Source organism: Myiozetetes cayanensis, unplaced genomic scaffold, assembly GCF_022539395.1.
Source record: "Myiozetetes cayanensis isolate MyiCay16 unplaced genomic scaffold, myiCay2020 scf2-11, whole genome shotgun sequence".
In the NCBI taxonomy this organism is placed as follows: Eukaryota; Metazoa; Chordata; class Aves; order Passeriformes; family Tyrannidae; genus Myiozetetes; species Myiozetetes cayanensis.
This window is the reverse complement of record NW_026087411.1, coordinates 11,712,733-11,727,015: the sequence shown is the minus strand read 5'-3', so window position 1 is coordinate 11,727,015 and position 14,283 is coordinate 11,712,733. Positions and strand designations below refer to the sequence as shown.

The following is a 14,283-nucleotide window of genomic DNA, read 5'->3' as shown; positions in this document are numbered from 1 at the left end:
ACACTCTCATAAAAGAAAATTCTCAGAAACAAACTGTGCCCAGTGAAATTAATGTTGCCTTTCCCCTGAAACGGCAGATAAACTCAAAGTTCCTAAACTTACCTTTTCCTTAATTTTTTTTAAAGGCTGATATCTTTGCCTTCCCCAATTTCCATAGGGAATACCCATCCTCCCCATGCTCTCTAACACAAGTATTAATGGTTGGAGACCGCTTGTCAGTTCTCTAAGGGATCTACTGCAAAAGAAAAGAGCATTCAGCTCATTTGAAAGTAACTCATTACAGATGCTCTTTGATTTGTCTTTTCCCCATTTCCTTCACTCCTAAATTCTGACCATGCTGTCTCAGACATTAACAGTGACCAGAAAGTCCACACAGTTAAACTCATGAAAGAAGATTTAAGGAAGGTAGAAAAGAATTTTAAAAATAGCATCAAGCATTTCCATTCCCTGCTTGAGAAGCATTTGTTTCTGGGATATTTTTAAATCTTGACTGTTACCTAAAAAGATTCCACATGTACAGCTAATCTTGACAACCTTATATCACAGACAGCTGGGAACTAGCCCACAGTTGCCCTCTCCACAGACCCCAGTGAGCATGGGGGCAGCCCATCACTTCCAGGAACCCAAGGGAGACTGCCACAGTCAAAGACAAGTGTCATGCAGCTTCCCTCTTTGTGGAATTTACACCACTACCTCAAGTCTGCCAGGCAGATCTCTATTCCAGACCAGAGCAAACACTTCTGCCTCTAACAAATGTAACCAACACCACAGGCTGCTTGTTCCTCCCTCAAGATCTAGTCCTTGGTAGACAATAATATTTCTCTGTTAATTGGTTCAAATTTCTTTAGTGTTTCCAGGAGCCCACCTGGACTAACTCCCTTCCTTTCTGCAGTAAGAGAGGGCCTGTAAAGGAGGTGGCTTTGGCTCTTTGGGATGTTTTCTATTTAAAATGTCAGTGTCTGCAGACAACTCATGAGAAGAATGAATTCCTTTTGCTCCCAGATTTTTCACTCAGGCACCAAGTTTCATATATGGGTTAGAAAAATCTTAAAACCTTTTATTATGCCCAAAACTGGAGTATGTCACAGCTGGCACCCATCACACTGGACTCCCTTCAGAGATGACCATGCTTAGGAGAGCTACCTTCACCAGAAAGACTATGATAGACCTCAATAATATTTTTATTAGTGAGATCCTTCAGCACATTTTCCACAAAATTCTCCTTCCCCAGACCCCTGTGCTTGCATGAGGTCCATAAAATCTCCCTCTCCCAAGCTTTTCTAAAACTCCTGGCAGTTTTATTCACAACAACAAAGCCAAGAAAGAAGTGAAAGGCACCAACAGGATTAAAAGGAGAAAAAACAGCAGAGCAGACACTGATCTCGTGAATCTTCTCAAAAACCAGTCTGCTTCAACAGCAAAGGCATTTCTACCACATGCTGCACATAGCACCGTATCCTGCAGCATTCTCACTTTGTGCGAGAGAGAAGCAGATGTTCAAATGCCTTCTGCAGTCTATTGTCTGGAAATGGTACGAGCCCGCTTTTCTCTGCAGCCCCATCAGGTTTCTTTAATAACATGGTGTGTTGAAACAGTATAATTTCCCGTCCCCCCTTCTCTGTTATTTGGTTGCACCGTTCCCACGTGACTGCTCCTCTCGCAGGCTTTCACTGCAATTGATTACCCATTATATCCTCATGTATACCCATTATATCTGCAGTCTCTCCGTTCTCATACAGCAGCTCCTGGGCTGCAATTCCTCAAAGACCCCAGAATCTACTCAAACATCAGTTCTTGCTTCAGTTGTAGGTCCCACTGACCAGCTGGCACTTAACTGGAGGGAACAGTACAATACCACACCTCCCCAGATACTCTGTGCAGGACAAAGGTATTTGTTTCTCATTGTGGCTCATACCTGCATCCTAGAACAGAAGCTTCCAGAGGGCCTATCACTCCTTGTAAAGCCAGTACTAACAGCTTGTTGACACTGCCTACAGAATTACAGAAGTTACTGGATATCCAGAAATACTTTTTTCTTGAAGCTCTTAAGTGATCTAAGCTTGGAAATTTTAAAAATAATGGCTATTTCAGTTAAAATTAGCATTTTTTTATCAGACCAATTGTACCAACAGGAAGCTGTAATATAGGTTTGACCAGCATAATCCTGTATGGGAAAAGGAAAACCAGCCCTATTGATGCCTGAAACACTCATGTCATATGGGCACACACATTCCATGGATCATTAGAGCTGAACTCCGTGGAGTGCCCTTTACCTACCTAATACAAAAAGGTACATCATGAAGCCTAAGAAGGTCACTGTCTCGGGTCAGGATACCTGTATACTCTATCAGCAAAGCACTCCCACAGTGGATGCAGCTACACCTGTAAATCCGGATTTTGTGCAAATACAGCAAACTCGTGAAAGGTTAGACGCAGACACATTTTCAGTCACAGTCTGCCAGTACAACAAGAACACCACACAAAGTTTACAGGTTCACAGCTCTACCACCCTGACTCACACAGCTATGCCAACAGAAATCTAACATTTCCAAAAGTGTTATCTGTAGTCAAGACAAATCCATGGAGTGTCTGGCAGTCTAGAAGTTAAGCTGATAATAAGAGTGACTTTTTCTTAAAGAGATTTTAAATACTGAATTATAGCAGGACTGTGTCCGTTAATGAGTTCCTATAGATAATTTATGCTTGCCTTTTACATGCAGCCACACATTTTTATTTTCTCATACATCACATTGATGCTGGCACTAAATCTGTGTAATATCTAGTTCTCCCTCCATAAAAGAAAAACTCATTAATATGCTCCAGCTGCTTTAGGACACTTTCACATGAATTTATGAATATTCAATTTCCATCGAGTACTCAAGCTTCTTTGTGTCCAGCCACTGCTCTCTTGAAGAAAGGCTGCCAAAGATCTCATAATACTTCCATTAGCTTTGAGCCCTCACGCTATGAAATAAGCAATACGTTTAGTATCAATAAAGCTCAATAAACAGCCTCATTTTTCAAGAGCCAGTGACAATTGGAGGCACTCAGCATCTTGCCCAACTGACTTGCAAACTTTGCCTTGCAGCAAAGTGAGGCCTCTCACACCACAGAAACTTGCTCAGGGCAGCGCTTGTCGCCTCAGTGCAAGACGCCTGTTGTCGCCACGCTGGAAGCAGGTTTCTTGCAAAGTGGAACACACCTCCCAGAAAAAAAAACCTTGCAGGTGTAGGCGATTTTCCAGCTTTGATGAAAACTGACCTGCACACCAGATGAGGAGGGAAAGGAAAGCTTTCAGGCACAACTCAACATTACAGGGCAACCAACGCATTATTCACACTGAATCACAGAATGGCTGGGGTTGGAAGGGACCTCTGGAGATCATCTGTACAACACTCCTGCTAGAGCAGGTTCATCTAGAGAGAGTTGCACAGGATCACGTCCAGGTAGGTTTTGAGTATCTCCAGAGAAGGAGACTCCACAACTTCTCTGAGCAGCCTGTTCCAGTGTTCTGCCACCCTCCAAGTAAAGCAGTTTTTCCTCATATTCAGATGGAACTTCCTGTGTTCCAGCTTGTGCCCATTGCCCCTTGTCCTGTCACTGGTCACCACTGCAAATAGTCTGGCCCCATCCTCCTTGAGACCTACCCAGGTAAATTTAAAAAGATCAGTTAGTTCTCCTTCTCATTTCAGTACATTTGTATTCAGTATGATACATGTACTTTTTCTCACAAAAGCTGACTAATTGTATCTTCATGCTATCTATTCAGAAAAAAAAATCTCAGCTAATCAAAGTTTGGGTCTTCAAAGTATTATGTGTATTTAGGACATAGGACCCTTTAAGCTCACTTCCTCTTGTATTTGTTTGACCATAGTAAATGTTAGCATGTTAGTGCACAATTATCTGTTTACTTGAAATCTAAACTTGGTTTCATAAAAATGACAGGAACTTGAGATAGTCTGATATGTGTTCCCCTTCTCAAATTTGGAGAAAACAAGACAGGGCAAGCATTTGAGCCCTACTGCAGTACAGCAGGATCTGGGCAGCACTCCCATCTACACGATCAAGGAGCAAAGCAGCACAGGTCTTAGAGCTCTACACTGTGCCAGTCCAGCACACACCAGGTTCGGGCAACTGTGCCTGGACATCTGGCAGCAGCTGCCCTGATGAGTTGGACCATTTCCAGGGGTACTCTCCTTAACTCCACAGAAGTCCTGCCAGCCCATTCCAAGTCACTCACAAAAGCCCTAAGAGCCACCAAAGAAGGAGAGAAGTCAGATACAAGTCCCCAGAAAACACAGTAAGGCCGATAAATGGAGGAAATGGAGAGGATCCAAAGCCAGGGATAGGTCTCCAGCTGTGAGCACTGTATTTGTTCCCTTCCAGGAAACAGTACTGTCCTCGTAAGCCAGGCTTTCATCCAGCCCTGGAAGATGACGGCCTTTAAACTGGTAAGTGCTGAACACAATTCATTTTCATCCTTCATTTCCTTGGAAAAAAGTAATGAGACAAATTGAGTGAGCAGCTTGGAAATCGGTTTAAGCTTCTGTAAACCCATCTATCATTCAAGGCACAAGATTTGTTTTAAACTAGTTCCACCAGAGCAGCGAACATTAGAGAAAGGAAGTGGAAAAGATCGCTGTAAGTAAGATGAAAACCTGAAGCACAAAGCTGGGGTGGCAACTGGAATTTATAGTGATGGACCATTAGATTAATGACAGAGACCTGAGGAGAACTAGAGACAGGCTAGTCTACAGAAGGAATTATATTCTGCTTATCTAGATTCACCCTAAAATAAAAGCATAATGTTGTCAACATCACTTCCTGCCCTAACCTGCTAATTTATTGGGTTATATTAAAGAACTGTCCTAAGTATGATGCAGTTCTTACATGCAAAGGACCCCAGTTCTCTGTTGGCAGGCTCCCTGGGCACACAACCCATCACCACCCAGCACAGGAGTCCACTACATGGAAGGAACAGCAACATGAAAGGCAGTGGGAGAACACAGACACAATTTAAAACAGCCCATTGTGAGCCTCCAGGGTAAAGGACTGTGCCCAAGACGTCAAAATTCCTGCAGCATTTTTCAAACCTGATCTCCTCCAACCATCAGCAAAGGGCATCACAGCACAACCAGAATATCAGGACTTACGCAGTTTTCATAAAAACAGCCCAGCCCTCCCAACCTAACACCAACAAGCACAAAGTTAGAGGTTTCCCAGCCCAGGCAGCTTTGGCCTGCAGCTATGCAGCTCCCACAGAGCTGCCAAGCAAGGCCAGCCCTTCCACTCAGCAACACACAGAGTTTTGGCCCTGCCAGAGGAGCCATGGCACAGAGAAGACGGCCCTCCCATGCCATGGTGCTACAGATGCTTAAATGCCAGGTGATTAGCTGGCATGATGTGGGACAAGGGTACTAAACCAATTCCAGAGACACTTACCCACTTAGAGGTCTGCTTTTTCTGATCTCGAAGAACTGTGTTCCTGTGTGATTATATCTGAATTTTCTCTGTTAAAGGAAAATAAGTTTAACAGTCAAACAATAAGATAACAATGCTCTAAAGGTGAATTTCAGTTCTTATGTTTGATGTTCAAACATCAAACAAGCAGTAAAAGCCATTGACTCTCAGAGATTAAACCCTGGCATGTGAAATAAAGCAAACTTTTAACTTGTCTTCTTGTCTGAGCTGTTAACCACCATTCAGTGCAGAGTCAAGCAAAAAGCCTGTCCGTCTAAAATGACACTCAAATTTGGCATTTGAGGGTTATTAAGTCGCTTATCTCCCAGGTCCCACTCACTGTTGGGTTACAAGTTTGAAAAAAAGTCTCCCACTTGGGTAAGAGAAAGCTTTCACAGTCTACCAAAACCAATCAACATAATTCATGGTTTCAAAGAACTTATTTCTTTTATAAGTCTTTAATTCAGTCAGCCACCTAGCTCACACATGACCTGTAAACCAATGCAGATGCATCCATTTACACTTAGGAAATATAAATCATTCTCTAAAAAACAACAATGCACTTGAAATTTAAATAACCAGCTACATGCAACTCAAGCTCATTTGTTAAAACTATGAGGATAGGAGAAAAGTTCATCACAAATGATGCCTGCAGACAGTCAATCAAATCTCAGCACCACTCGCCTAGAAGCACAAGCTGCCATGCAGCAGCATCACCAAAAGCAGCCTCTTCCTTGCTCCTCAAGCACAGCTGTTCACGCAGCAATGTAGTAAATCAGATCAGGATACCAATCTGTTCAGTAAAAACAAAAACAAAACAAAAACCCCAACAAAATTAGAAAAAGAAAAAAAAAAACCCGAACACTATTCACTTACATTTTCTAGGTTATTTTTCCAGCTCAATCTCTTTCCTAACCTAGTTCCCAACACGGCCATTAGAATATTCATGCAAGTAAAATTGTAGTGGGGATACCAGGGCAGAAACAGGTGAGCCCATGGAGGCAAAAGGTGCCTTGCAAGGCATAGGTAGCACAGCTGCTGGCTGTATAACCATGGTCTAAATAAAAACTCCAGCTTGCACCAGGATGCTGTGAACTGACTTCAGTTAGAGTTCAGAGTTCTCCAGAAACAAGGCTTTTTTTCCCCTCCTGCCTTCAAAACCTAATTCATGAGGCCCTTTCAGGGTGCTCTGAACAAAGCATACCTCCTCCTTCAGCCCTCAAAGGAAGCCCAGATGCTGCTCCCCAGCCCACTTTGAAGCTTTTCTGAACGCAGATCCAGACCCTGTCCCCTGAGGCCTGCTCCTGCTACATAGCAGAGTGCAGGATTTCAAAACCACTGCAGGGTGAGGTAGGGAAAAGTACAATTTTTGGAGCTCTATGTGACATGGTATCCTCTCTGGCACAACCCCAACAAGCCTCTTGTCCTGCCCAAGTGGCCGACATACAGAAGAGAAGTACACCATCCCCTGTAGAGCAGGAAGGCCCCAGCCTCCCTCCCCACGGCAGCTGCTGCGGCTCCAAGCCCTGCTGCTGCCTTGATCCCAACCACTGCTCCTCAGCAGGATAACTGCGCCTGCTATTTTTGGATGCTCTTCCAGCTGCCACCCATATTCTTTCTAAATCCTTACCAGGACTTTACATTCATTCCTCATCCCCACAGCTTCCCCCCGCACACACACAAAAAGGGAGAGTTCAGAAAAAAAGGAAAACAGAAGAGCAGCATCTGGGCCAGCAACCTTCTCTGATATTATCTGTCAGCAAGGGAAACGGCCAGGAATTAGGCATGGGACAGTGAAGGGAGGCTAGATAGACATGTCCATCCCTGATCAACCCATCAGGCAAGTTCTTGTGTCACCTGCAAGCCTGCCCACCTTGGGGTCAGGACAGTTTCTGGTGCCACTCACCCCAATGACAAGCACTTCCTGCAAGCTCAGCACACAGGCAGTCCTCGGGGAGCCCACAGGGGCTTCAGAGGCAGAGGGAGAAAGGGCTTGCCACAACACTGTCTCAGTTGCTTTATGACAAGATGCCATATTATTTCTCCAGGCATCACGATCCAATCATAATATCCTCATAAATCAACTTCAAAATAAGCACTTCTACTCCCACCAACGCCACTTCAGTTAAATGTTTCAGTATCATTTAAAGCTAATTACATCTCCCAGAGGATTGCTATGACAAGCTCAGTTCTGCTGGTGCTATCACAAATCCTTGGAGGCGTCCTTTTACCCCCAAATGATCCCAAGCCCTCATAACCAGCTAATGCTTCAGTTAAGCTCCTATTAACTCATGCCAGGCACAAGTCAGCCTTCTCTCCAGAAACCACACACTCGAGAAGGATACTGCAGCATCTTCATGTAGGTCTGTATTGCCTGCAGCCATTCTGGGATTGACATGGAGAGCTTGTAGTTTGGCACAGGTGGCACGGAGGGCTGGACACAAGAAAAAAAAAAGAGATAAAGAGGTTAGATAGTTATGGCTCCCCGCAGAGCGGATAAGTGATTTAGTTGGGCAGCGGCATGTGCTTAGTGCAACGCAACGCGGCAGCACAGATGGCTTAAACCCCACGTGAACTCAAGCATCAGACAAAGTCATCCTGCTGACAATGGGGGCTGCCCCTGCACCAGAGCCAGCGCCATCCCTGCCGGCACAGAGAGCCTAGGGCAGGCCCCCCCACGGCATTAATACCACCAGCATCCCTGTGTGGGCAGGCAGTCCAGAACAAAAGCCAATGCTTCCCGTTTTTCCCCCTTAGCACAGGGCAGTTTGGATGAGCAGCATCCCAGTACTGGCTCTGCTGCCCAAGAAGCCACTTCAAGTCTAATTTTTGGTTTCCTTTACCACAACAGAAACGGAGACAAGGATCCCAGGCTGCATAAATTCCCATCTGCCATGTGTCTGCAGCAGACTTGCTGGGCAGGGAATGCATGGTACCTAGAAGACCACCTGGGACACAGATATTTAATGATATTAAGACACTTAAAGATATAGACTGGCGACGTAATGGGATTTTTCCAAAATCTCGTAAGACATCTGCTTGTGCCTAAGCATTTTAAGAAGCTGGGCCCTCAATCCATGTTTAATCCCCAAAGCTATGTGGCTCCTGAGCCTCCAGCCAAGCAGGAAAGGGGCACAGCCTTGTCCCAAGTCCCATTATTTTAGGGGTGACATTGCAAAATATGGGATCAGCAGATAACAAATGGGCAGCATGGCTAAAAAGAGCATGGCTAAATACAATTCTCAAAAACACAGTGTAGGAAACATTTAATTTCTATATTATAGCAGATTCATATTCAGGAACCAGCAATTTGGGTAGCCATGACACAAGATGCAAAGAAAAGCTTGCATCATCTGCTGGCCCACATCATTGCTACAAGAGTTTGAAATGCATAATTGACATGTCTTTGTCCCAAATACAGTTCAAGTCAGCAATTACAGGTAAGAAGAGCAAGTTCAGGCAATACAGGGTCATTTCCACCACATAGATTTTCCTCTCCACTTCCCATCTCCACTTATGAGGGAGGGACTGTGCTTTTGCTTTCAGGGAGTCAGCACCGGTAATACCAAGGTGACCAAAACCCAGCATTTACTTCATGTAGCTAGTTACTACAGTCAAACAGTAAATACAGTTTGGGGAAGGGAAAAAAAAAAAAACCACAAAACACCAAACAAAGAAAACAGAGACTCCTACACTACTGGCACACCGAAAAGTACCGTAAGCGGCGAGCAGATGGCGAGGCCTCCAGCTCACTCCTGCCATCCCAGCACCACACGGGCTTGCGCACACACACGGGCTTTCTCTCCTCACCAGCGGGAATTCTGAGCAAGACTCAGTAGCACTTCTTAACCACAATTTCCATGCCCAAGCTTTTTTTTTTTTTTTTGGTTTCACAAGTTCCTTTCTCCCCCAGCCCCTTTGGTCTGGACAAATTATTCAGCTGTCCCTCCCAGCATGAAGGCAGACCTGGACTCCATACACTAGATGAAGCTTGAGTTTCAGGAGCAGCAAGGAGGTGATTAAAGGAATTACAGCAGGACTGTCACGCCTTCACACGGGTGGCCTCCTCCAGTATAAACACTCCTTTTCTTCGAAGATACAGAAGGTGCATGTTTTGCACTTACAAAATACACCAAGACAATGGGAGCCCCAGCCAGTGAGAGGCCCAGTTGCTGCAGAGGCACAGACAGCATCCTCTTCCCAGCCCTCGCACACCTGTGGGACCCAGGATGCCATAGGGATCACACCAGCGTGAACAGACGTGGCCCTTCCTGTAACCCAGAGTGGCCATCCTTACCATAGGGATCAGGTTTGGACCTCCATGTGAGGTGCTCCCCATCTCCAAGGTGGGTGATACATCATCCAAGGAGGACAATCAAGTCAGAGAGAACCATGGTTTTCCCAATGGCTGACACGTAACCTGTTTGTTAAAGTTACCTCAGCAGGCCTGCTGAGTCAGGAGTCCCGAGCCCCTCCAGATCTCAGAACACGACAGAGAAGCCATCAGTTTTCCCACACACAGAGGACATCACACTGCTCTCGTCTCTCCAGTGCCACCAGCCAGGCCAGACAGAGGACAGCCACCTGCCACTCCCACTCCTTCCAAACACAACACATTTCCCACCCCCCAGTTCCTGCCCCAGCTGCAGGAGCACCGATACTGGGCACCCACCCAGCATGGAGCAGAAGTCAGGGCTGTAGGACACCACCACAAGCAGAGGAAAGTGCAGCATTGTTGCTGCTGAGGCTGAACCTTTCCAGCTCAGCGGCAAGGAGCTGGTGAAGATTTGTAGCAGGAGAGCAGGGACGTCAAGAGGAACTGCAGACACAGCACTTCAGTCCATGAATTCGTGAAGCGAGTGAAACTGAGAGATCAGGCAGATGAAAAGCCTTGACCTTATATCAGTATTTCCAAGCAATTGCAGCTCCAGAGACAGTAAAGCCACTGCAGTGCAAGACCATGTGGCCGAGCTGAGACCATCATCCTATGGCTGGAAATGCTGTAGTCTCACTTCACCACAGACATCCTGTGTGAAACTTGTTTTGCCCAATTCCACCGTCTCATTTAATGACCAGAAAGTAATTTTCTACAAGCTCACCTGCAAGTACAATGCTAGTTAGCACAAATGAAGCTGACAGGCAAGAGCCCTCAAAGCTGGTTAGCCGTTTAATTCATTAAGATCTGCAAGTATCCCCATGATCACAGGGCATGTAAAGCGTTGCACAGTCCTTCCAAACCATAAGCCTGAACTCTTCCCAGAGCTCAAACCAGCACTCAGAGGTGGGACACCCTCAGGTTCCAAAACTGGCCTCCTTGCAGACAAGTCAGCTTTTTGGGAGGATTCTGCCTCCTGAAAGAGATGCAGCCCTCCATCTGTGTAGTTTGCTTTTGTTCCAGTAAGGACAACCTCACCGATGCGGTAAGAAGCTACTTACCGCCCTGAGTGTATGATTGCTGAGACTAATACCAAGATGATTAGAGCAATCAAGTGGAGCTTCTTGATGAAAACTCTCTCCCATCACTAGGGATTAAGAACAGATCAGATGCAGAAATGAAGCAGCTGCACATACCACTCGCTCAGCCTTAACCAACTATGAATGCAAGCGGCTTACAAATCATCTTCTCACAGACACAAGTTTCTCTTGTCACTCCCGACCAGCAGTACATGGTCTTTTATGGGGTGGCACACAGCCAACAGAACAAGTCAATTAAAAAATCTGTACCACTGTTTAAGGATCAAGTCTCCCCTCACATTTCTATTCTGAACCAGAAATTACCATCGTAACTTCAGCAACCCACTATCACTTTGTGGCAAAACCCCCTGCTCCTAACCTTCATTTGCTCACTTGAGGTGTGTTGGCCCTAATAAGGACCAGGTGGTCTTCAAACTGCACTCTGACCCCAGAGGTCCCAGGCTTAGCCAGCAAGAGCTACTTAGTCACAGGGGTCACCAGGTCCTTGAAGAAATTAATCACTGCAACAGGGAGTTTCCTTCCAGACAGCACTGGAGGAGTACAACTCTTAAAGCACCCTCCATTGATCACCAACATCAAACGATTCAGCCAAGCAGATTTCAAAACATTTTTTGTCCTAATCAACTTCAGCACATGCCACAGTCAGCCCAGTGCTTTGGCACTGAGGAAGACACCATGGGCAATGCTCTCTGGGGCACTCCCACAGGCAGCATGCCCGCACACTGGAGCCACTGACACATCTCTCACCAGATGCTTTGTCAGGAACCAGGAGTATCATCAGTAAAAGTTACACGCTTTGGAGCTGGCAAGTAAAGGATGGAAGTCAAGCCTAGATCTTGCCTTGCCAAACAGATCTGCAGGCTGTCTAGACTACCATAAGACAGTCATGCTGCTGAAACAAGAAGTTTTACCCTCTCCCCACCCCCTTCAGTTCTACCTCAAACCCTTGTGCAAGTACAAGATTAATCACACTAAGAAACCACAAACTCAGTATAACCAGACTGTTCTTTAGCTGAATCTGCTCCCCATCCAAACAAAGGCTGGTTCCAGAACAACGCGAGTAGAACGGAAAGAAAGAGACTGCCCCTTTTGCACTGAACTAAACACTGCAGAAGAGATGAAACGCCTTTTCAGCCTGCATCTTATTAGACAAGCACCTTCTCAAGAAAGCCCTACTCAATACACTTTAAACTTCTCTGTACACAGACCCCACAAAGAGAAAAGGCATATACATATATAAATATCACTGACAATCTGGACTGTGACAACACCAGCCTGACCATCTCATCCCGGAATGTAGAGGGGTGCAAATCAACCACGACTTCAATGGTCAGCTCAGATTAATGCTGCTTAATGGGAGGAGTGAATCAAGTTCAAAGTCTGCCAAAGCAGAGAGTGTTAAAGACACTGTCATCAGTAATGCAGCGCAGTGGTGAGAAGCCTTTGAACAACTGCAGACAACAACATTTCATTTGCTGGCTGGAGGAAAAAGACATGGGTTAGGCAGAACTGTTTGGAGCTTGTACTGAGGAACATATAAGACAAAAGCGTTTGGAATCTTTCCATGCACTGGAAATGAGATGACTGAGTTTCAAATCCCTTGTTACACTTCAGGAGCAAGGCTGTGTTTCATGAAATGCCTGTGTTTCAAAGAGCTGAAAAAAACGTGATTTAAATTGCATAAAGCACTTCGTTCAGTCCGTTTAACTCTTGTTTTCTGCTTCTTCCTCCCCAGGATAAAAAAATAGTCATTTTCTTCCTACTTGTCTCCCAAGATACCAACTCCAGCCCCTAAGCATTCCGCAGCCCCCGTTCCCCGCTCCGGATGCTTTCGGAGCGCAGACGGTCCAGCTCTCCCCTCGCTGCCCCTCGCAGCCCCCAGACCCGCTCTCGGCTGAGCTGTCACACCCTCCCAACCAGCCCTCGAGCCTCCCTGGCCCCTCGACGATCTCAGAGCTAGCATCCGCGGGACCTCGAGGTTCGGGCTCTGTGACACCCTCTCGTTCCGCACGAGGGGACCCGGGCTCTCCGCCTTACCCGAGCCAGGCGGGCGGCGCTCCGGATGGCCGCGGCCACGGCGCCGCCGTCGGGGTGCACCCGCTCCACGTGCCCCCACATCCGCTCCCAGGTCTGCCCGTCCATGGGGAAGCCGCTCTTGTTCACCAGGAAGAGCGAGCCGCCGTCCCGCTGCTGCTCCTGCTCCTCCTCCTCCGAGCCCCCGCCGCTGCCGCTCCCGCCGCCGCCGCCGCCCGCCGCCCGCGGCTGGGCGCTCCGCGACCGGCCCCCCTCCTTGCCGGCCGCCGCACGGCGGCTACTCCCGCGGCCGCCGCCAGCGCCGCCCGCCGCGCCCGTCATGGCCCCGCGGCCATGCCCGAGCCCGGGACCGCTGCCGGGAGGTGCCCCGCGGCCTCGCCGCCGCCCGGTCCCTCTTTATATATTTATATATATATATATGTGTGTGTGTGTGTGTGTCAATCAGGGGCGTGCGGGGCGGCCGCTGCTCAGCGCGGGCAGCGCGGGCGCCCCGTCCCGGCCCCGCTCCCCCCGGTACCGGCCCCGGCCGCGCGCCATGCCGCGCGCCGCCGCGCGACCGCCGCCCGCCGCGCGCCCCCATTGGCCGCCGACACAAAGAGGGGCGGGGCCAGCGGGGCGGGGCCGGCGGGAGGCGCCCCCTGCCGGGCCGAGCGGGCCACGGGAGCCCGGCGGCGAGGCCGGAGCGGCATCGCCCCATCCCAGCCGAGCCAGAGCCCGATCCCAGCCTAGCCCGATTCCAGCCGAGCCCGATCCCAGCCGAGCCCGAGCCCAGCCGAGCCAGAGCCCGATCCCAGCCGAGCCCGATCCCAGCCGAGCCAGAGCCCCATCCCAGCCGAGCCCCATCCCAGCCGAGACCCATCCCGGCCGAGCTGGGCCCGGCCCAGCCCGAACCCAACCGAGCTGAGCCCGGCCGAACCCAGCAGAAACCAGCCAAGGCCACCTCAGCCCAGCCTGAGCCCAACCCAGCAGAGCCCGAGCTGAGCCCAGCCGGGCCAAGCAGAGCCAAGCCCGAGCCGAACCGTGCAGCCCAGCCCACGCTGCATGACAGGAGTCTGAGGATCAAACTCTTCGTCAGAGAGAGCTGGGCTGTTCCTTTCTTCCCAACAGCGCTGGAAAATCCATTGCTAAGCACTGAGTGTTACGGTGGTGGCAGTGAGATCCCAGCCTGAAGGCAAAGCGCTCCTGAGGGAGGCACCAGGGCTCTTGTGCCCGGTGGGCAAAGGAGTGCCCCAGGCCAGGCTGACAGCTCCCTGGTGCTGCTGCCATCTCCAGCACTTGGCTGCTCCCTGATGGCTATTTCCATGCTCGGAGGGC

The 14,283-nt window shown here is 48.4% G+C and overlaps 1 protein-coding gene across 2 annotated transcripts in view; it reads right to left on the bottom strand.

Annotated features, from left to right (window-relative positions):
* VASH2 (vasohibin 2) overlaps nucleotides 1-13,290 on the bottom strand; it is a 37,673-nt gene extending 24,383 nt beyond the window's left edge. For both annotated transcript variants that reach the window (XR_007628852.1, XM_050314693.1), the window contains exons 1-3: nucleotides 12,973-13,290; nucleotides 7,806-7,894; nucleotides 5,443-5,499 (exon numbers count right to left, since the gene is read on the bottom strand). Coding sequence is in view for 1 of the 2 variants with exons in the window: in XM_050314693.1 (XP_050170650.1) it covers nucleotides 5,443-5,499; nucleotides 7,806-7,894; nucleotides 12,973-13,290 (464 nt within the window). In the remaining variant the exon portion in view is untranslated. The remainder of the gene's footprint in view (nucleotides 1-5,442; nucleotides 5,500-7,805; nucleotides 7,895-12,972) is intronic.
* Nucleotides 13,291-14,283: the final 993 nt, after the last annotated feature.